Consider the following 23159-nt stretch of genomic DNA (forward strand, 5'->3'; position numbering starts at 1 on the left):
AAGGCTGCTGCGTGTGCGAAAGTTTGCGAGCGTTGCCCGGGATTCGGGAATATGTTGAAAATAGAGTTCTCATGGGGGAAAATCGGCGACAGCACTGGGTTTTAATATTGATATTTAAATTTTCTAATTTACTCTACCCGTGGGAAATTCCCACCCCTCCCTCTCAGTTATATCATTATCCGCTTGCTTTCGGCTTATCTGAGGCACATCCACACGCTACTTCACATGGCATAATGCAGTGCAAACAGTATGTCCCACAGGGCGTATGAAATTCTCCCGTTGTGTGCAGCCTCTTTGCGTAAAATAGATGCAAATTAATATGCATTTCTATGCTGCTGCTACTGCTGGGCTGGGCTGGAAACAACAAACAAAATCTTCCGTGCTGGTGATTTTTCATTAAAAATTACCCCGAGCACAATGTAAATAGTTGTGAATTTACAAGGATGCCTGCCTTCGCAAGTGCAGTGCAGCTCAAGTTCAGGTGGTTTTTGCATTTCGAAATTCGGAATTCGGCCAGACGAGCCGAGAAATTAAAAACACTTTGCTTCGCTTTAGGCCAGGTCCACATCCTCACATGGCCACATGCATTTCATATTCCCTAAGTTTGCTTGCAAGGTTAACGTAAACATGGGCGGAATAACAAACCCCACTTGAGTGCTGAACGAATGATTATGAAAGTGCCTCGGCGCTTTGACTTTCAGATCTAAAAGTCATAAATCCGTGCGGATATTTGCCATCTGCTGCAAACGAACCGGGCCATTACTGCACTCCACCAGGTGATTGGGTCGTAAACCACCTGTGTCTGGGAGGCAAGTGCACTTCACCTTTCTGCAGGTGAGGCGACCAGTTTGCTAGTTTTCACTCTGATTCATTAGCCCCGGAATAATTAACAGCCGATGCAGCCTGCACACTTAAATTGATCCTTATTATCTGCACGCGGGACGGAACTCAGTCAGTTCAGTGGGCGTCTAACCAAATTTGCCCACTCATGGGCGGCAGCAACCTGTTCAGTTGATGGCAATAAATTGCATTTGCTGGAAAACCTAATTACATTAAGTTGCAATTACGGGAACAGAGAGCGCCGTAGGATTGCCCAGGTGCACATGGCACAGGTGCAAATGGTCCTCCGTTGGCGCGCTTTAAGAAAAACTGCAAAATTGCTGCAAATTGAATTGGCTGCACTTAGCCTGCACATTACATCACATCACATGTAAACTGCAAGGCCAAGCGGCTGAAAGTCCGAAAGGAAGTGCATTTACCACTCCAGCGCTCCACTCGCTGTGTTTGTTTGATGAGGCCAACATATGTACGTTTTTGGTTCTTGTTTGGATTGCATCCGGGGAATTCGGCCCCAGAGCGGCCTCCTCAATTGGAGTGTCTTAGTTGTATCAATGTTTGTATCCGGATGCCATACGTTCATCTGATTTGCAGAGCGAGCACGTGAGCAGATTATGATTACATGCAGCGAGCTGCATGCCACTGCAGTTTGAGATACTTTGAGCCCGGGCAGCGCATCCTTTGGCAAAGCCAATCAGGGGCAGCAAACAGAAATGGATGGCATCCAGAGTTTTGGAACTACATTTTCAGATTCAAATGGCTTCGGGTGGGTTACCGTTCGGTAAAATTGTGAAAACTGTAGCTTTGATGCCTGATTTGAATGCGATTGCATTGTTGCTTTGAAGTTTTCTTTCAAATAATAATTCATTTTACTCACACACTTGCGGAGGATTGGTATTTGTTTTGCCTAGTTTAAATATGCAAAAGTACTAACTTATTAAAAGATTGAATAGATTGAAAGTGAGAAACCGAGCTAAATTTCACCGCATTTCTTTGCATCCACAGCTTCGCACAACTTCGCGACTGGAAGCGGAAGTTGCCAGGCCGGAAATCTGGCTGCCTACTGCCGTCTGGCCCTGCAGTACTAGTGGCTATGGTGAAGGTGTACCTGGAACACTGAGCTCGCAGCGGAAATCGAGGAAGTGTTGGGACGTATGATGCCCCGACTCCGGCTTAAGCACACAAATCCGTCATAATGCAGCGCTGAGGCCAACGGAACAAGCAAATACAAGCCATCGCACTTGAAGGCCAACGCAGCTGAACAATCGCAGGACGAGGGTGCTCCACTTGACGACTAGCGATTTCCAAACAGGAGACGTCGACAAAGCCACCAGCGACATGGCGGACCTGGAGCGCATTCGCCTCGTCCTTCTGGGCGGCGCCGGCGTGGGCAAGAGCTCTATTGTGAAGCGCTTCCTGTTCAAAACCTACACGGACAAATATCGCGCCACCGTCGAGGATCTCTACAATCGCGAGTACGACCTGGGGGGCGTCACACTAAAGGTGAGTACTCGCCCGATTCCCCTGTTCCGGTTACAATGGAACAAGTATGGGCCAGCTTTTTGTCCCTTTTTGGTGACATTTTGAGTGGAATTTTACTGTAATTGGTTTCTAAGAGCTGAAATGTCAGAAATGCATTCCCAACTATATGTCTCAGTGCTCGTCTTAAAAGCCACTCATTCTCATCCTGCAAAATCCTACTTTTGGGAAAAACTAACGGCTAGGAGAAGATTTTTATTTAAGAATGCAGCTGAATTACTTGACTTCTAAGCGCACATCATCATCAAATTAAGCCAAATTAAGTAAATATAATTTTTGATAGGCCTATGTAGTTTAATTATAAGATATCAGGAGTCTGATCGCTGGTTGGCGTAAAAGGTAAACTAAGAAATTAATCCCAGATTTGTTATTCCAAACAATTTAAACCGACTGCAGTGGGACGACTTTATTTACCCAATCAACGTTGTGGTCATCAACTCGCCGGCAATGCCATAGGTAATGCCGCAAATTAGGCAGAAATCTACTAATTGGATGTCTGGAGAACATCCAAAGCACAGGGCTCCGCAGCCTTACGCTCCATATGCAAAGTATTAGGCAGGACACGTGTGCTTCTGGTCTCCTGGCAATTGAGTAGCTCCCTGAAAGCCTATTTGGAGCGGAGTGGAGCAGGCAGGAGTGGTTGGCGGTCTTTGGGGTCGGCATCTTGAGCCATCTCTGCCAGAGGCACAACTCAGGAAGATTACATTTGTATATTAAAGATGAAAACGCAAATTGAACGAATGAATCTCAACTGGCTTAAATGTACTTACGGCAGTCTTGGTGAATAGTTTCCAGCCCCATCCCTTCACCCCAAACCGACAGACCGACTGACAAACTGACTGACAGCTTGTGGGCGGAGACTCATTAATCAAATTTGCACACGCTCAAAACAGCGGAAGCAACTTGGAAAATGTGGCCCACTTCCCAGCCCGCTAAGCCACCAGTGCTGCCGGCGGAAGAGTTCCGGACTTGCGTGCCCTATTACGCTACTTAGGAGCTCGATTAATGGGTAATAACTTGTGTCATGCCCGGGAAGGAAGAACGAAGGAGTATACCGGAAACTGATAACTGCTGCTTATTATTTTAATCGGGCCTTTATCTGCTACGGATAACGGATAACCATATGGATGTTAATAGCACACGAGTGGGAGGAGCCTGCGTGGTCGCAGGCATCACAGCTGCCTCCGACGCATCCTTACGACCATGTCATGAAATGGAAAACTTCTGATGGAACATCATTCACTGCTCCGCTGGAGCTGATTATACGCTGTTCAAACTTGTCTTACACCACAAGCACATGTTCGGCGAACAAAAGTTGCTGGGAAAGTTGATTAATAGGTGGGCTGCCTGGCTGGCTGAAGCTGCTGAGCTTCATTATCGGGATTCTAGCTGGCAAAATTGATTCCTGGATGTGCTTTGGTGACACTGGCTCTCTAGGAGGCGGCGTCGTTGCCGGGCTCTTGTCTTCGATTTAATTAATTTCATTTTAGCGACCGACGGGTGCGCATCCATTACTTAAGCCCGCCCAGATTGAATTCCACACGGGAACTGTCACCCGACCCCAAAGTGATTTATTCCCGGCCACCTTGGGTGCAGTGTCCAGACGGTCAGGCGGCCAGGCGACCAGGTGGCCAAATGGCTAGGTGCATCCAAATCAGGTTGGCCTGGACCATTGGCCGCCGGGGCTTGCTATCCAAGCTCGAGTAGCGCCCACAGCCCGCTGAGACTGATTGCCGGAGCAGCATGTGGCCATCAAACGGGAACATTCTATTGCACTAAACGATTTTTGGTCTTTAAAAGCAATTTCGTGTATGTATGTACGTGAATGTGCAAGTGCGCACAGCAGGACGCATTTGATGCCTTAAACATGGATGGTCGAACAAAGGCGGGCCGGCGAACAAAAGCCGAGCGACCGGGAATGGTGTCAAAAATATAAATTGTGTCATTCTGCAAAGTGTTTTAATAAAGTTTACTCATTTCGGCCAAACAATGCGTTACAAATTTGCGTCACAATGGCCCAGGCTGTCAATTGGTGGGCTAAGGACCAAGAGGAGATCACGTCGACAGGGCTAAATGGTTAGATTCGCTGGCTCTGGCTCTTTGGCTTTCTGGCCTCTGCGTGCCATTGACATTCCGGATCGCGTTCTATGCGTATCGCGTACTCGACGCGGCATTATACTCGTAACCAACATAACAGATGCTGACACGGGGATTAGTTGGCTTCAACCAGGAGTCACGACCCCCGGGTCACCGTCCAGATGGCCAGACAACCGGACACCGCCGATTGGGCGGGGCATTCGTCCTTGTGCTTTCCACGGACATATCGTTTAAAAAGCACTCCATTAAATGTCCTGCGTACAAAGGGCAGTGCCAACAGCAGTGAAAACGACGCCCAAAATAATGGATAAAAAGGGATCCGGACCATGTTTTCCTATATTTAAAGTACCAGAATTTAATGTCGGATTCACTTAAAATGTATATTCCTCGCTCTGGCCTCACTGAAAACAATAGCTATGTTTATTTCCATCTGAATTTGTATCTCCAAAGATATACCAAACTTTAGCTTTTAAGCCCTATTTCCATGCCATTAAAACAGTTGAAAAAACTATACCATTTGAGCACTTTGTCGCCACTAACAAAGTTAATAAACGTTGCGCGGCAATATATTTATACACCTAAAAGAAACTAGGACGGAATACTTTAGGGCAAGTCGAAGTTTATACACCCTTACCGCTTCAACTTTTTCCTATCACCATTATAATATAGGAGTACTCCTTTTTTTTTCAAAAGGTTTTCTATCAGTATTCCATTAATATTTAAATCTTTACTAAGGCAGCTATATGATGTAGTAAGCAGAAATCCAGCAGATAGCTTTTATACTGAGCGACTACTTTAAAATGAATAAAACTACAATATAATTCCCTCTTCAAGAGTATATAACCATACTTGGCAAATTTCCGATAATAACTTTTCGTCGGTCTTTTTTAGCTGCAGCAACCTTTTGTAACTGACACCTTTGGACCAAAAGACTTTCACATTGTTAAAATCAAGCGTTGGAAAATGGGAACTTTTAGTCTCTTAAATTTGATTTAGGTTTGGTCATCATAGTAAAGAAGTGACAAGAATTTTAGCATCAATAAAAATAATTCTAAATTATTAAAAAAAAACAAAATTTGTACTGCCTACTTTCTATAAGATACATGGTCTAAAGGAGAGCACAGCAAGTAATCAAATAGATTCGTTTAAATATTAATTTTGTTCAGCTCCAACATCTCCCAACATCACAGTGCTGCCTTTAATCAAAGGACCTGCAAAATAAAATTGGGACGGTGGTTTATCGTGAATGAATGTAGTTTCATGGAAACCTTTTTTTGTTTAAATTGAACGTCAATGATCTGAAACGCGGCGGGTTAAATTAAAAACCACGAACGCTCCATGCGGACGCGGGATCTCATTGATGGCAGTTTACTGCCATCCACGGCTGGCGGCCATCCAAATTAAATTATGCGTAATTTTTCCGCCCTCATCCCTTTCAGGTGGACATCCTGGACACGTCGGGTGACATGCAGTTCCCGGCCATGCGGCGCCTGTCCATCGCAACGGCACACGCCTTCATGCTCGTCTACGCGGCCACATCCGCGCCCAGCTTCCAGTGTGTGAAGCAGTGCTTCGAGGAGATCCGCGAGCAGCGTGGCGACTTTCAGGTGAGTTACAGGTGCAGCTGCAGTCCGCACTTCGCACTCAGCACTCCTGCATTTTGCATGTAATCAGCGGCGCCTGAAATGCGGAAGCCTGAAAGGACCCTCGTCCTGCGCCACAATCCGAAAAGCAATTATAAATGTTCCCCTTTGTGGCGGAGGAGTCAAGCCGAGCGGCAGAGGTTTAGGCTTTTTGCTCGGACTCGGCTCTAAAGTTGCACAGTGGGTCAGGATCACGGTATCAACCGCATGGTAGCGGTATCAACCAAAGGCGTGAGCAAAATGTGGACAACAAGACAAATGGTTTAAGAAGCTTCCAATTTCGAATAAGACATCTGTTAAGACTATTAAAGAGTGATCAGTTAATATTCGTTATGATCGAGGTAATGTCATTATCTCCTCTTTAATGTCAGATACTTCGAGTGGGTTTTCTTTTCAGGTAGGTATTACTGTGCAACATAGGGTTACCAATTTCGTGCCCATGTGCGATAGTTAGCGCTATTGTTTCCGAGGGCTTTCACGGTTTCCGCTTTCCGCCGCCATTGTTCGAACGAGTATCAATTACGGCGCAATACGCTTTGTCCGCATCCCGATTTTGGGCGGACAAGGATGCTTGTGCCGCTACGAGTGCCACTGCTAATCCTTTTCGCTTCGCAGGACATCCCCATTGTGATCGCCGGGAACAAGGCCGACCTGGCCACCACCCACAGAGAGGTCAAGCTGGAGGAGGTGACCGACTGGGTCTTCTGCGAACTGCCGCGCTTACGGTAAGTTGGCACTTGCCCACATGAATCGCACAGGATACGGTCGCCGTAAAATGCGCAACAGCTGCTGCACGCGACAGCAATTAGGGGACAACTGCCAAAAGTTGTGCAACAAGGCCCGAGCCACAAAGCCGCAAAACCGCCAAACAGCTGCAATTTTCATAAGTAACGAAACACAGTGGAATTAAAATGGAGCCATAAATTCGTGCCGCCCCAGAAGAGCTGCAATTGCAAGAGGCTGCCGGCAGCAAATGGCAACAGCGCAATTAAATTGCTAGAAATGAAATTAAGCGACTGAGAGCGTGACGGCGGCCATGGAAGGGAGTTGGGCCATCGAAATCAGTTGCATTGTCCACGGAACGGCTGCTGCGCTCATTAAATGCCATTTGTTAGCTGGGAAAGTGTTGGAGCAAGAGTCGAGCACTGAAAAAAATTACTAGGAATGGGGGGAATCACGATAATCACAGCGGCCACAGGTATAAAGTAAAGTAGTGTGAATACGTTAATACGTAAGCATTTCAGGCAGTAAATATAAAATTGATAAGTGAAAAGAAAAGTTCAAGTTGAACTTTCTATCTTTTCATTAATACTTGAACACCCTGAAACTTCAAACAGTATTTTTGTGAGTGCAGCTAGGTGGAAATCGCATCAGGAGGAGGAATATAGCATTTCGCTATTTGCACAAAGGATGTTTCCCCATAATAGCTCCTAATTGGCCATCTTGTGCCGCAAACGGTGATGCTGTCATGTTGGCCATCTACATGCAACCGTCGACGGGGACAACTCGTCGTATGAGTGATACATTGGAGTGGTCTTTGAATACTAAGCAGTGGGGCATTCCATATGCGCATATGCATGGGATGCATGGGGTCCTTCAACTTGGCTGCTCTAGAACTGTTCGATTGTTGCTCTGGGGAACCGGTGTGGGGCTGTGAGGAGTATGATTAGTAGTGGTGATTTGTGTTTCCTCTGAAACACAATGGGTGAAAACTTTAGAGCTCGTCAGAGCCGAGCAGCAAACCGACATTGTGTTAAATGAATAAACCACAGAAAGTTTCAAATACATTTGACGAATGAACGCATATAAAATGCAGAAAGGTGATAGGTGAAGTGTACAAATATTTATATTTATTTCATATCGGACTCGTGTAGAGTTTCCTAGCTGTTTCATTTGTTCAATTTCAGGACTTTAAAGTTTAAGTTACCGAATTCAGAATAAGCCCAGTTGTACAGTACTACAGCTTTTGTCAGTAAAAGTAGACCGCAGACCGAATCGGTGAGTGGTAAACGAGTACAACTGGCCTGATTAAAGTCTTTGTTTGCCACATTAACAATTTTAATGCATTTCTCGCGTGACAACCAGCCGTGAAAGCACGGCCGCATCCTGGCGATCCGCCGGTGAAAAGGACTCGCTGACCAGCACATATTTCAGAGGCGCTTTTCGCGAGGTAATTGCTTCCTTAATAAACTGTGGGGCAGGACTCGTAAAAATCACTTGCAATCACATACGTGCCTGCCGCTGGGATTGGGACTGCTGGCATAATTCCATACGAGTGTCCTGCGAAAGTCGCCGGGATGGGCGGCGGCAAAGTGGGGAGTGGCACGCTCGCGTTGCTGTTTAAGCAAGCGTGCGTAAACTTATTTAAAAGCGACCAAAGAGCGTCACGCAGGAGGCGCGCTCAACCGCAAAATGGAGATGACAGAGGCCGCAGGACGAAGGATTGGGCATGTGGGATGGAGTATGAAGGACGCGGGAAAAGGGACACGAGACGCAGTACAGTTGGCGTGAGCATTACGTACAAATCTCTGTTGGATTAAACATTCACGCAGATTGATGGTGCGGTTTTGTTCCCGGGAGCGGGAAACACCTTGAACCCATCGCCACAATCTCACACCTAGAGGATTCCCCACGTTCCTCACTCCCGTGAAGGTGTGTGTGTGTGTGGGTGTGGTGTTTCCTGGCATCGAGCTGCAATGCAATTTGTTGCTGCCTGTCTGTCTGCGGTTAAACGCTTTAAGAGCATGCCACTCAAGTGCATTTATCTGCCTGAATGGGCACTATCCCCCCCCCCCCCCACATTGTGCTCAGTGTATGCCACACACCGTAGGGATACATTGGGGCAGGTCCTACCTGGGTAAGTGGTTTACTGTGCCGAAGGTGGGACAATGTATTTATTCAACATTTAATTGCAAAGTCATGCGCATTTTCCTGCCGTTTGGGCACCCAGCGTTAATGCGCAAAATAAACGTGCGATATCAATTTTACTTTGATTTACTGTTATTGCAGCTTACGGCATTAACAATTCGGCCATCTATTTGTTTATTTTGCTAAGTCAGCCGTTGTAACTTTAATTAAATGAAGCTGCCTGAAATGCTAAAATATTCTGTGTCACTCTGTCAGCTGTTTCTGTAGCATAAAAAAGGAAATAAATATAGCTTTTTATTACAAAGAAATCCATTTTATGAATATTAATTCAGAACAAGTGTAAATGCAAGCTGCAGTTGAATAAAACCCCTTTCAAATAACATTGGGAACAGCGTTTAAATAAATATACATTTCCAAATTTTTTGGGGTCATCTTGCAATCATTCACTTTGTTCAAAAAAATTTTAATATTTAACAGTTTAATTTGTAGAACTCCGAAGTAGCGTAATACCACTGCAATAAAATATTAATAACTATACATAAAATAAAACCATAAGAAGAAGCTCAACTTATAGCTTAACAAATTCTGAACTAAAAATTAGTAGAAATAGGAAACTTTAATCTACAGTTATGCCACTTATTACCAAAATTGTAAATGCAAGGAAAATATTTTTCCAGAATGGGTCTTTCAAGATTATATAGTGTGATATAGGTACTACACTCACTCACTCACTTAGTGAAAACTAAAAATTTTAAGCACAATTTGTAAATTTTTATTTCTTTAATATCTAATTTCATTAAATTTTGCTTGTCCGATTGTAAAATATAAATTAATTTTAACGACATTCATAAATTTTCTGCGTGCACATCTGTTTCATTTCAATTAAACAACTAATTAGGGAGGAAAGAAGTAACTAAAATAAATTAATGTAGTAAGCAAACTTTCCACTGAAAATGTGTGAATGCGAAGTACAATCGAAAATTTTTCGGAAAAAAGCCCATAAAGGGCAATTCTGATGTAAGCCAAACTGGAATATTTTGACTAGAAATAAGCCTTTCGTCGGATGGCCACATACATTTAAGCTGGAAATCCTCCTGACAGTCGGGTACTGTGTAATCCTGCCATCGCCTGTGTGTTGAACATCACCTGTCCTCGCCAACATCATCGTCCTCGTCATAATCATAGTCCTTGCTTCATGCCCATCTCATTCCTATCCTCATCCTAGTCTTAACCCTGGTCTCAGTATTGTGGGGCCAGCGCGGATCGTGGCCGCATCCTGCAGTGAATCCTTAGTGCCGCACCATTTTAAAGCGAACATGACATGCTTAATTTGGCCATTAGCAACATTTGTTTCGTTCGGCCCCCCGGACGGTGGTCCGGATGGATGGCCCACTTGGTCGTGGCGGGCACAAAAACTCTGTTTCGCATTGAACATGCCACATTGTTGGGCTGGTTTTGTTTGGCTTTTTTGGCTCGGTTTTCGGTTTGGATCGGCTTGGGTTTTTTGTGCCACAATCGCTTTGTTTCGGGCCACCAAAATTCGCTGATGTATGCATTGCGTATGCGCTATATAGACGGTCGCCCCTGAAATTATGCAACCTTTTTAAACCGCCCTTCCTCCCCCGCAGGGCGAAAGTGCTGGAGTGCTCCGCGAAGGAGGACAGCAACGTGACGGACCTCTTCAAGTCCCTGCTCTCCCTGTCCCGCTTCCTGCCCGCCAGCAGTAGTGGGAGCGGGGGCAGCGGGGGCGGCGGCGAGGCGGCGCCCAGCGGTTTCAAGCGGCGTTCTTCGGCCTACGTCAGCGCATCGTCCAGTCGCAGTAAGTATTCGCAAATGCTCTCATGTATGCTGACAGACCCAAAAATTGTGAAACTGGTAGTATATGTATATACAGATGGTAGTGGGGGTATAGGGAAACCAGCTTACTATTTAAATGTGTCAGCAATTCAACATATTTTAAACATATACCTCGATAAAACCAAGTGGAAGAAAGGTTGTAGCTTTCAGGGCCAGATCGTAAATATAGGGAAATGTGATCATCTTTTTTTTTTATTTATGCTCAAAGTGTAAAATTAAGAACTAAATTAAATATTATAGATATTAGATAAATATACATACACAGCAACTTCTTTTACAAGAGTGATATTTTCCTAATATCAATATTTTCTTAAAATATTGTTAATCTCCTCGACTATCAGATACTCGTTACTCAGTTAATGGGAATGCAAGGAAAAAAGTTTTGAAGCAATTGTGAGAGTTAGAGTGGGTGTGGCAATCTTATGAAACCAAGCGTCTCTAGAATCTGCATGCTTAATCTTAATCTTTTATAGTTCCCGAGCTCTATACGTTCATACGGTCAAACAAAAGAACGGACTAGTTTTGTATTTTTGATCAAGAATATGTTTACTTTAAAGTGTCGGAAGCGGCTCCATCTACCTGGTACATACTTTTCAACGAATATAGTGTAGCCTTTAACCCTTCGAGTAAGGTGTATAAATATATAAATATCAAAGCGTACTTGCTCACATTTATGATAAAGGATGCCCCGAATATCTAAATGAAATCTAAACAGCTAGCTAAAAGTTTATGCCTTATGGCACAATTTTCACGGTAGTGAGCGACAGAAATAGTTTCGGTTGCATTTAACACGATTAAATCCCTTGAGTCGCTCAACAATGCATCCTGGAATGGCAAATTGCCTTGGTATCCATCATGCCAGCAAAACCAGCATAACACCCAGAGCTTAGAGCACAATCTCTCCATGGATGCAACACTTGATTTGTTGCCATGGCTAGGTAAAATGGAAATGAAAACCAGATGATGCAAGCCCTTTGTTGATTGTTTTTGGCCTCGTCGGTTGGCCGTAACAGTTTCAAATGTCAATTAAACATTCATATGCGCCGGCTGTGATTGAAAGTCAGACCTGTAACCTGAACAGCTTTATTCGGGGATTTAAGTGCCGCCGTAAGGAGCTTAATTAGTGCGAAATTAAAATGCGAGTGCGCTGCACATTAATGCAATAATTAAGCCGGTTGCGGGTCGCAGATGTCACTAAGCCGTGCTGAAGCCCAATCAATAATTGATGCACATTTATGAATGTATTCAGTATTTTAAACAGGAGGGAAGCCCCACGCACATGGTGCCAATTAATTGGAATTCTTTAAATGCGGCCAGGATAGCTAGGATAACTTTTGGCAATTTGGCTAATTGAATGCAATTAGCATTCCTGCTTCAATTGCCGCCTCCGTCCACTGCCACCGCCTTTGGGCTAATTAATTGTGGGAACTCGGGATCAGAAGTGGAGTAAAACGGGCCGTCGAGACCCTTTCTTCCGACCCAATTGACAAAGACAAACTCTTTTTCATTATTCATCAGACGACAAAGTGAAGGAAGCACCGAAAAGCAAAGCAAAGCCAGGCAAAAAGCCGTCGCGACGGGGTTAAAGGCTTCATAAGGACGAATTCGCTTTCGGCGAGTCCTTCGCCGCGCGATGTTCAAACGAATTCAATTTTATCAAAATGTTTCCGAGCGAGCACGTGTATTAATTAAACAGCTTGACCTCCTAATTACCCTGTAATGGAATGCTTTATTATCTCATTAAAAACTTAGTTCACAGCACATGAAAATAGAACACAAAGGCCAAGACAACAGCCAACGGCTCGAGAAGTTCCGAATTTTGCCGAGCTCGTCAAAGTATAAATATCTAGTTAATTAATGTTGCCTCGACTGGCGCGGTGCCCAAATAATTAATTTCATTTTTTTTTGGGAAGGCAAAAGGTTGCGGAATCATTACGGATCCCGCCCAGTCAGCGATGCCAATATTGTAAGTGTTCGCCCTAAAGTCCTTTCGTGAAATTCCGCTGCTGTCCCCGTGAGCCATTCAAATTAAGTGCAAAGTTGGTCAACGGCGTATATGCAAGTACTTAACTTCCAACAACTTTAAATTCAAATGGCCGAGGAGCACATTAATGTCCTGCCACCGAGCATATCAAATGCCTGCCGAAAAATGCTGTCAAATTCTCGGTCTGGCTCCAACTGTCGATGACAGGCGGACAGGACACGCCGACAATGGCGGTGGTCTCAAGGACGAGGGACGGGGGTCGAAGGACGAAGGTCGAGTAGCAGACTGTCTCCGGTAGTTCAGAGGTTGCGGCACTCTGAGGTGGGAGGGGTGACAGCGGTGACACCGACGCCCTGAATGTGCCACCGAAAATAGGTCTAAGCACTTAATCACCGGCAGCTCGAGGGGACCCAAGTCAAGTAATTGCCTTAAAAAGCACAGCGCGACGTATGCAAAGCAAATCGCAGAAATTTCATTTACGACCCTGCCATTTTGTGGCTGAGATTGTGCCACACGTGTTTACGGCTTGCAAGTGGAGAGGTTGGAGGATGGGTGATGGGTGATGTGAGATGGGCGGCACGAAAAATGGACGGGCCATGGTAAGATGAGACAAAGCCAATGCTACAGGCCACATACATGTGCTGCGGCCGGAAAACCCACTTTTCCTCCGCTTCCCACATTGTTGCCGGCTTTTCCACGGCACTCGCGTGGTTTTGGCCCAGCGGTGCTTGCGCCGCAAGCCGTTTTGTTTCAGAGCCACAAACCAGAGCCTAACTCAATTGTGGGTATTCCCTAACACACACATTACATGCTAAACATATTTGAGCCACGTTCGTGGGAGTGTTGCCCCTATTCGCAGCGAAACAACGAACAATCACTGTAAGTTGTGCGCCAGTAAGTTGTGGCCATCTTCACTTTTTTCAATAAATTTAAAATTGCTTTAAACTTCCAAGTTCATCATTGATTTCATTCATTTATTCATGTTTGGCAACTTGAAGAACCGCTTTGTACAAATAAGCTTATCGATCAAATGAATTACACACTCTTGAGTAATTATACGCTTAATAACATGCAGTTAGCACTAAAAAGATATCATTGACATCTAAAACTACCCCACTTATTGAGCATTAAAACTTCAACAATTATAAATAACAATTATGTTAGTGCACTTTCGGGTGATTTTGCAATTGATTTCAATCAAAAACAATTGCGTTTGACTGCAATTGCGCCTGCATTGACAGCAGTTTCTCATTTTACATGGCACCAAATTGTCAGAAAAAATACACGTTTATGTAAAGCTCTTTTTTGCCGAAAGTTTCAACTTCGTGGTATCAGATGCGGCGAAATTGATGTGGCAAATCCTTGTTATGCCCTTGCTGGCAGGATAATAAACGCCCTTTGCGGCACTCGACTGTTTTGCGTTTTTCTTTCCTGGTATTAGCGCTTTTCCACGGCACGTCCTCTGTCTTTGTGATGGAACCAAACCATACCAGACCAGAGCGGAGCAGTGTAGAAAATAAAACAAATTTAATTTAAATTTCCGTAACACGACGCACGCATCAATTCCTGCCGCATATGCACAATGTATATGCCCAAAACCGAAGCCCACTCCTATTTGTTTTTGTGCCTCGATGGCGGCACTGCTGCTGTGTGCGAGTCCTCGTTTCCGATTCATCCGCAGATCAGAGGGACCTTGCTCCCCAAAATGGGAACGGGAATGGGAATGTGAATGCCGCCCCAGCGAAGCCGTATTTGTAGTCCTGGCATTTTCGCGCGCTTTCTGTCAGCGGCAGCAATTGTGCCTCTTATGCCACCCATCCCCAACACCCACTGCCCCTCCCGCAACCAACTTGACGCGCTTGACGCCTTTTTTTGACAACAATGGCGTCGGCGGCCATTTTGTTTGCACTCGACACCGCCGACACCCGAAAAGTATGCAACACTCTGCCGCAGAGTGCCACTGGTGGCTCAATAATGCTGTTTGCACGGATCATTTGGGCTTCGGCGGACGTAGTTCGCTGCTAAGCTGCAGAGTTTAATAACTAAATTGACTTGGTTCTGGCCTGGCATTCTGTGGCATTCCCTTTGTATTTGTCTTGCGGCTCCACAGCCCCACTGCCGCACAGCCCCTTGCTCCGTCAGCTGCCAATTGTTTTCCCATTGTAAGCCCTTCTTTGTTGGCGGCTTTATTTCTCGCCCGGCGGAACAAAAAGGTTTGTTTACCGCCAAGGCAAACATCTGAGCGAACACCTTTGTGCGACTTTATCACTCTGCTTGGCAGTCGAAGCCGCCTGATTGAGGATTACCGGAAAGTTAATGACTCCATTGACACTGATTTTCCCTACTTAATAGGTTCAACTTTGGAGACAGCTTTTGAGCCACTTAATTGAAAGTGATGTGCAGTCTCTTAAAGTTTATTGCACAAAAAAATGCTAAAAAAATACATTTAGCGAAGTTCAGCCAACAAAAAACAATTTCTTGCATTTAACTTAATAAGCCCTAAGTATCCTAACTAGTGTCATTAGTTTATGTTTAGTATATCAGTAACACCACTTTCTTTCTTTATGCTTTACCTATTTTCTCTCTAGCCCTGATATATGATATTCTTGAAAGAATATCCTGAATCTTTGAAGCGCAAACAAACTTCCGCATACCATTTACTACTACATCCATGATTTTAATTGAACTTCGACTTGTTTCGTATGTTTTGACGACCTTCCTCTGCCAACTGAGAATGAGTATCCTTGCCACTTCTGGCTGCTCCTTTGAGTCCGCATTTCATATGAGCGGCACATGCATGTCGCACAGATCCGAAAGGAGTGGGATTACCTCGATTCTTGAGATGAACTTTGACTGTGCAAACGACTGTAAAAAATCCCATTTCGAGCGGTAACTCTGCAATGTGCAACTCGCTTCCCGGCTCTTTGTGTGCGTCGTTCATAAGTTAATTACGTCAGCGGCTGCAGCGGATGGCAGGCTGTTGGGATACCGGGATGTTGGGATGTCCGGATGTTCCAGTTGCTCCGGCAACTGGCAACTGGCAACTGGGAAGGACATCAGTGGGGCAAATTGGATTTGCGCTGCACTCGCAGCTCCGAAATCGCACAGTCCCTTTGAGTCGGCATACGGCCACCATTAAATGCACTCGTGGATACTAATTAGCCGCGCGTTCCCATCTATTTGTTGCAGATAAAAATCGGATGAACAGCCCGGCCCTGGGAGGCGCCGGCGGCAGTGGCGGTGACAAAAAGGGCTCCAGCCTCGTGGACGCCGTGGATGTGGCCACCACCAGTGCGGAGGCCAAGCTGAAGCCTCGTTCCAGGTGAGTGCAACACGTGCCTGCTCATTCAGATAGAGTCCCTGGCCAGATCCGGTTCCCGCCTGGCCGCCCTGCTGACCACTTCCACCCGCTTCCATTCCAGATCGCTCATACGCCGTGCATCACGCAAGACCAAGCAGCAAATCAACAACGCATCCGACGACTGCAACGTGCAGTAAACCATTATTTTGGCCGCCAGCGTCGAGCTTAATTATGTTATTTAGTTATTACGAGTATGTTGCCACAATGTGAATTAATAATGGACGCCAGTTAATTAGCGTGCATAAACAAGTGGCGCCGTATTTATGTTCGGTGCACTGAGCTGATTATTCTGATAAAGCTACCCAGTTCACAAAAACCTCTTGCTCAAGGGCACAAAAATTTCGATGAATTTGCTACGCGGCAAAACATTTTATAGTTTGTAACCACCAGAGCTTCGAAACGATGCCGTCATGACACTGGCCTCAGATTATATGATATTTCGTAAGCAACTCTGATTAGGTAAATTTATATTTCATTATGAATAGATATCCTAGCTTATAAGCCGTGAATCAAATCAAATTTCTTTAACAACACTATAAGTAAGTACGCTATAAGTACAGCAAAAGCAAACACAAATACTTATTCTGCGACATTTTAATCCAGTGTCATAGCGGCATAAAAGATAAGGTATTATTCCGACACTGAGCTGACTTGCGAGGCATTGTGCACACAAATCGATTTGAGTTGCGGTCATTAAGGTTGGAAGGGACCAGGTTTATTTAAATTTAAAATTAACTTTTATACGACAAACAATTTCGATTTTCGCAAACTTCAGTACAGCTCTGGGTGCCCGATTTGAATTTAATTTAGATGTCTCCCACGGGAGAAGGCATTTTGAAGACTCGTAGTGCCGTTCTCCTCGAAAGGAGTTCCTTTTGATGGCAAAATAATGGCTCAACGCGACTGAGTACGAGGTTTTTCGAGGCAGGACTAGGTTAAGCGCGTTTTCGACTGGCGGATTGTCATAATATTGTGACAGGTGGCATAGCCCTAAGGTACATTCTAGGATACTACTTTATGAATCTCTATCTGCACCCTTAGCCGACACCATGGTTAATATTTGAACGTTCCGTGTACACATCTATATATTAATACAGCTCCGATAAGAATGTTTATATTGGCCAAAGCCGAACTCGCTCCTTTCGAGTCGGCGAATACGAAAGGAATCGCAAGTTTTGCAAAAATAAGGCAATTTCGCGGCATTCTCCGCGGCTCCAGCCACGTAAAATAACAAGAACTTTGCCAGAGAGCACAGAGCAATTTACTATGCAAAAAACGTAATTGTAAAATAAATTTGGTGAGGGAAGGGAGGAGAGGAGGGTGCCGAATGCTTATCAAGGATAATACAGGGTGAACTTCTTATGCCAAAACGCCAAAATGCCAAATCAAATAGCCCACAATGCACATCCTGTTCGCAGGAGGCTTGCGGCAGCGAATAATCGATAAATCTGTTTTTAATACGCAACTTGTATCCATTCGCACAAGTTACACTTGCATCTGGGTGGGTGGTGCGTGGGTGTGCTCGCCAGTGTGTGATAAGAGAATCCTTTGTGTTTGTTCACCGGAATGTGCTTAGCAATAAGATTTATTTAAAAGACTACATTTAGGCGGTACCGAGTACGGCGGAGATATCTAAATGATCTGTAAATGGATGAAATACGGCATATGCAAAGTGAATTGTGATTAAACCAAATACATCTAGACACACGTGTGTGTGGCACTGTGTGCAAGCTGAAAAATGCAGCAAACAATGCACCCAGTGATTGCAGTAATGGATTCCAGCTACTGTAAACACCTGGGAAATGTCAGAGGCGTCTGAATGGCCCCAAAATAGTATTGAGTATTGTATTCGTCCATGGAGGATTGTAGTTATACATGCATACTTATGTGCGGCATTATAAACCGCTTACAGTACAGTTACATACGGATACATATAGTACACATAGTCAGTACCTAAACAAGTTTGTGTGTACAGTTTGGATGTTTGTTTTACAAGTAATACGTTGTTTATACATTGTTACTAGGTGTAGTTATTAACAACAAATCTGCTGACTAGTCGTCGCCACTCGCGTATATCATGAACCAATGGGAACACAAGGGTGCGGAGGATTCCACCCTATCCGCCCCATCGACGAGGGACCGCGAGATGCTCGATATCTTATCCGACCTACCCGATTTTAAATAAACATATTCGTCTACGTAGTTCGATTGATTGAGCGCACTTACACTTACCTACTCTACTGAATCGAAGGATCGTGGCCCATGGACTACACGTAGTCTAGGGAAACCCAAATTAACTCTCTAAGTGTGCGTATGTGTGTCATGTACTTGTAACTAATTGAATTTCAATTCAAATTGAATTATTGACAATTGTATTAGCCAGTTAAAATAAACCACAATGCGTCCCAGGCATCGGTGTTTGAAAATGTTTGATTCCCCTGCATAATGGATTCTGTTTCGTTTCGCATTCCGTTTCCATCGGCGCACCGAGGCATCGCACTACGGGTCCATGGGACCACGGGATCCGCACTCGGATCCGAATCGCCCTGCCCACCGGCGGCTGCCAGCCTGGAAAATGGCACAGTGAGCAGTTTGCACTAAATCAATTAAAACTAGTGCAGCACCGACCGCAGCATCCATTAAAAGTAACTAATGGAATTTCATTCGAATTATATATTGCGATTCCCATAAATTCTGCAATTGCGTAAATGCCGATTGCCGGCTTAAAGCAGCCGTGCTGCTGCTGATTTGAAATTTGCATATTTATATGGGGGGTGTGGTGTTGGATTTCGGAATGGGGCATCTGGGGGCTTGCGAGGAGCCAGCCGCTTTGGCGTTCGCGGCAAACAATAAACAGCTTTGCTAATGAGATTGCATTATGCGCAATTCAGAATGCAATTTACTGTGGCATTGATTTTGCATTAAATTGGCTTAGGCCGAGCGCTCCGCTTGGATCGGAAAAGTGCGGGAAACCCCAATTTGCTGCTGGCACGTCTGAGCTTAGAATTATGTTCTTAGAACGACTTAATGCAAATTTCAAATTCAAATTGCAACGGAAGTGCGGCGCCACCTGGCGGTTACCACGAGCGCGTTCAGGCGGCGCCCTCTTGCGGAAATCTCGCAAGTGAAACAGCTGTTTCCAGCTGCTGGTTTTTTTTAGCACATTTATCCATGCAGCGGCGTTGTTTTGGAATGGCCATGAAATATATTGGTAACTTGAGAGAAATTAACTCCTGCAGGCTTGACTAGCTAACACCTGGCAATGCTCCACAGACATTGGGGCCAACCTGACGGACCCCATGTTCCAGGGCTGCTACGGCGGAACCCAGAAGCACGAGCCCGACCTGCACATCGTCTTGGAGCGCGCGTGGCAACAGGGACTGCAGAAAGTCATCGTTACCGCCGGCTGCCTGAAGGATGTGGATGAGGCACTGGAACTGGCCTCCAAGGATGGTAAGCTGACCTTTAGGATGTTCCCTTTGCAAATTGTGCTTTAAATTGGGAGTCCCCATTGCACGTCCCTTTTAAATTACTTTCTGATTGAGCTACTCACTTTCTGAAGAGCATCTGATGTTTATTCCATCAATTTTCATAGTAATACGAATATGTTGCTTACTCCCCATACCGCGATTTTATTGTACACTCTCAATTCACAAGTGGTTTTCCTCGACAGAGCGCATCTACACGACAGTGGGAACACATCCCACCCGGTGCGAGGAATTCGTACCAGACCCAGAGGGCTACTATGACCAGTTGCGATCCAGGATCAAGGCAAATCGAACCAAGGTGCGGGCCGTAGGAGAATGTGGTCTAGACTACGATCGCTTGCACTTCTGCGCCCAGGAAACCCAGCGTCTGTACTTCGAGAAGCAGCTGGACCTAGCGGCCGAGTTCAAACTGCCTCTCTTTCTGCACATGAGAAATGCTGCCGAGGACTTCATGGGCATCCTGGAAAGAAATCGGAACAAGATCGAGGAGTGCGGCGGCGGAGTGGTGCACAGCTTTACAGGAACTTTGGAGGAGGCCCAGCGCATCCTCGCCTTCGGCGGTCTCTACATAGGCTTCAATGGGTGCTCCCTAAAGACGGATGAAAACGCAGAAGTGGTGCGCAAGCTACCCAACGACAGGATAATGCTAGAAACCGACTGCCCGTGGTGTGGTATTCGACCCTCGCATGCTGGACACAAGCACGTGACCACCAAGTTTCCCACCGTCAAGAAGAAAGAGAAATGGACAGCTGAATCCCTAATAGACGGACGCTGTGAGCCTTGCCAAATCAGGTACTCATTGTTAATACCTTACCCCCAAATGTGCAGACGATACTAACAGTTTGTCTTCCGTTTTAGCCAAGTTTTGGAGTCTATTGCCGGAATCAAACAAGAGCCTAAAGAACAGCTGGCTGCGTTATACTACCAAAACACATTGGACTTGTTCTTCGGCACAGGAGAGAGTAAAGAATAAAACAACATGCATTTACATTCAATGCGTTTACATTTATTTTATTATTGTTTCTCGCGTCTAAATGCAAATGAATTCAAAAATACGCATTACAACTTTGATTTGTTAGGTTACATCTGGTTTGGTTTCTTCGATCTGCAGTTAACACAGATCCACTAGGATTTAGGATTAACATTTAGATGTGTAAATAATTGTTGCATATGGCTCAGTTTATTAACGTTCGTGATTACGCACTGCTATGTGGTGAATATAAAATGGATCGCCCAAAAAAATATATGTATTTCTTTCGACTCGAACTTGTATAATCTCTCTGGAGTCTATTCTAAACTCTAATAGAGTGTCATAGCTTAATTATTGCCACGTTTTTGGTTACGAGTTTGCCAATATTCATCAATTATTGGTGAAGCCTTGAAAAGCCTATATACAAAATATTTTGTAAATATTTAAAAAGTCTATCAACTATAATTAGTACGCTTGTAGGTATTAAAAGGTTCGAATTCGGGGGATAGGAAATATGTTTACCTTATGTTTACCGTTGAAGTTAAAGTGTAAAACAACCAAAATCTGGAGCTAAAAATTGAATTTTGTTCTAAGTTTGATGAACTGATATGAATACAAATGATATTGTTAGTATTTAACATTGTCAGACGGGCAATGTCTATTCACTCGGGGATGCATTTAAAATGGCAATAAAAGATTCAGTCCAATGGAAATGATATGATATGAACATGTTCATATAGCACTTTAAGTCGGTGCGAAATATTCTGGGGAAGACTGATCTCCCACGTTCCCCTTTCCGCTTGGCAGTAGATAGTTATAGTTCTTAAAAGCATTTCAAATTGCGTTACTTCTTTCTAGATTTTTTTTAAAGTTACAGTGGGATACCGAGTATTTTGTTAACGTGTTAACTCTATTTATTCAATACAATGTTTTATGGGTTATATTTGAAAATACGCTCAGACATAGCCCAATTGACATGAAGTTGACAGTTTGCAAAAAAAATTAAATTTCAAAAGTAAAAAATACTCAAAACATGTACGATAAATTCCATTTATTAGGCGTCAGATTAGTTTCGAGTGTTTGTTAAACTCATATTCATATGTATGTACATAAATAAGCAAGGGAAATTATAAATACAGGAAATACATAAACATAAAATATCTTCAAACAAAGGTTCTCTAAAGATAAATTCGAGTTGCAGATATAAATAAACATAAACATAACTGTCTTCCATATTGTATTCACTTAACAGAGAAAGCCTTTCGACACATTTTTGGGATACAGGAAATCAAGAAAGGTATTGATTAGTTCGATTTATGCTTAATGCTCCTGTTAAATATCGTATATCGAATATATATTATATATCGTAATCATATGTATTTAAGTTGTATGCTGTGTTTCGAGTTTTCAGTTTCAAACCAAACTCTGCAGAGCCCTGCAGTCGAGCAGGCGTCGGGCCTCATGATTATTCATAGATTAATTATTATGGTAATAAATATGCTGCTTCGCTTAGCCTATAGGTTAATTCAATGTATCTTGGGAGCGCTGCGATCGTTGATCTTCTGGTTACGCTTTAAGGTGGCTCCGCGCTTGATTTGATCCATCAGCGATTCGTGACAGATGCGAGGGTCCGGCTGAAAGAGTCCACAAAGATCGGATTAGATGGGCACTTTGCTGGCAAAACCTTAGGTTATCTATCGTTAGATCGGAGAGCAGTTAGTTGGCAGAACGTAGCACTGAGTGTATTAGCTGCCAGCTGGCTTAGTGGGCTTCAAACGAACGAGAACGACTAGGAACGAACAAAATACCTTAGCACTTAGCACTGATCTTCGCAAGTGGCATTGGTGGTTGTGCTGGTGTTGGGATAGGTGGGTGGTCTACGGTATTGCGCACTGGGTCGCGATAGTTTTTGCGGATTTTGATACATCTAATAGCCATGGTGACATGGACAGAGCATAGAGAGTGTTGGCAATCGGATGAGTTGCTGTCGAAGTGCACTACTTACCAGGGCCTTGCTGTTGATGAGATTTCGCACGGCAAATGCTCGTCCAGACATTCCCTGCTTCGCCAGCTTCGCGTTGAGATTCTCGAGGAATTCGGCCTTGGTCTTGGCACGAATACTGCCAGTCTTTTCGATATTTGTGCTTGTGGCATAGTCTATTGATATGCGTTGTCGATACGGGTACCGATTCGGGTGCATAAAAGAAAATGGTAAGCAAACATGATCGATCAATGGTGGTGTGGATGTTGGCTTGCGCAGAAGTGGTTAATATGGTGGTAAATCCAAATGGATATGCAAAATAAAACTCAACAATTGTTGGTAAGAGTTAGACTCGGAGATGACTGATGATTGGAAAGATTGGAATGAAAGTTGACTGCGGATCGAGCTGCGGCGGAAACTGCAATCCCTTCTTGTTGACCCGATAGTTTCCAGACGCACTTGACACAATCTCAATCATGTTAATTGGCAACACTTTCCAAACGAAAACTCAAACGCAAACGAAACAAAAGCAAA

The 23159-nt window shown here is 44.4% G+C and overlaps 3 protein-coding genes across 17 annotated transcripts in view, besides 1 other annotated feature; 2 read left to right on the forward strand and 1 right to left on the reverse strand.

Moving 5' to 3' along the window:
- The window catches only part of CG30158 (uncharacterized protein), a 30854-nt gene extending 12261 nt beyond the window's left edge, over positions 1-18593 (forward strand). The window contains exons 3-8 of the mRNA NM_144058.3: positions 1843-2340; positions 5913-6080; positions 6732-6841; positions 10613-10803; positions 16015-16147; positions 16248-18593. Coding sequence (NP_652315.2) covers positions 2176-2340; positions 5913-6080; positions 6732-6841; positions 10613-10803; positions 16015-16147; positions 16248-16323 — 843 coding nt within the window. The 5' untranslated portion in view covers positions 1843-2175 and the 3' untranslated portion in view covers positions 16324-18593. The remainder of the gene's footprint in view (positions 1-1842; positions 2341-5912; positions 6081-6731; positions 6842-10612; positions 10804-16014; positions 16148-16247) is intronic.
- Positions 11171-11481: a mobile genetic element.
- A 752-nt stretch (positions 18594-19345) lies between the features above and the next one.
- On the forward strand, positions 19346-20909 carry CG3358 (uncharacterized protein). Of its 3 annotated transcripts, none has more exons than NM_001259227.2 (4): positions 19346-19397; positions 19460-19639; positions 19860-20466; positions 20533-20909. In NM_001259227.2, the coding sequence occupies exons 2-4, from the start codon at positions 19486-19488 to the stop codon at positions 20645-20647; spliced, it is 876 nt and encodes a 291-aa protein (NP_001246156.2). In that variant the 5' UTR covers positions 19346-19397; positions 19460-19485; the 3' UTR covers positions 20648-20909. The 3 variants fall into 3 exon arrangements, with proteins under 3 accessions (NP_001246156.2, NP_610248.4, NP_724515.1); NM_136404.4 differs by having other exon boundaries at positions 20533-20661; NM_165497.3 differs by lacking the exon at positions 19346-19397 and having other exon boundaries at positions 19426-19639; positions 20533-20661.
- Positions 20667-23159, reverse strand: part of mim (missing-in-metastasis) — a 46951-nt gene continuing 44458 nt past the window's right edge. For 5 of the 13 annotated variants that reach the window (NM_001169597.2, NM_001103735.3, NM_001201939.3 and 2 more), the window contains 2 exons: positions 22650-22801; positions 21999-22278 (listed from right to left, as the gene is read on the reverse strand). In NM_001169597.2, coding sequence (NP_001163068.1) covers positions 22171-22278; positions 22650-22801 — 260 coding nt within the window. In that variant the 3' untranslated portion in view covers positions 21999-22170. Of the gene's footprint in view, positions 22279-22452; positions 22572-22649; positions 22802-23159 lie in introns of all 13 variants that reach the window. The other 8 variants (NM_001273818.1, NM_001273820.1, NM_001273821.1 and 5 more) reach the window with 4 other exon arrangements.

The sequence above is a fragment of the Drosophila melanogaster genome, chromosome 2R, assembly GCF_000001215.4.
Source record: "Drosophila melanogaster chromosome 2R".
In the NCBI taxonomy this organism is placed as follows: domain Eukaryota; kingdom Metazoa; phylum Arthropoda; class Insecta; order Diptera; family Drosophilidae; genus Drosophila; species Drosophila melanogaster.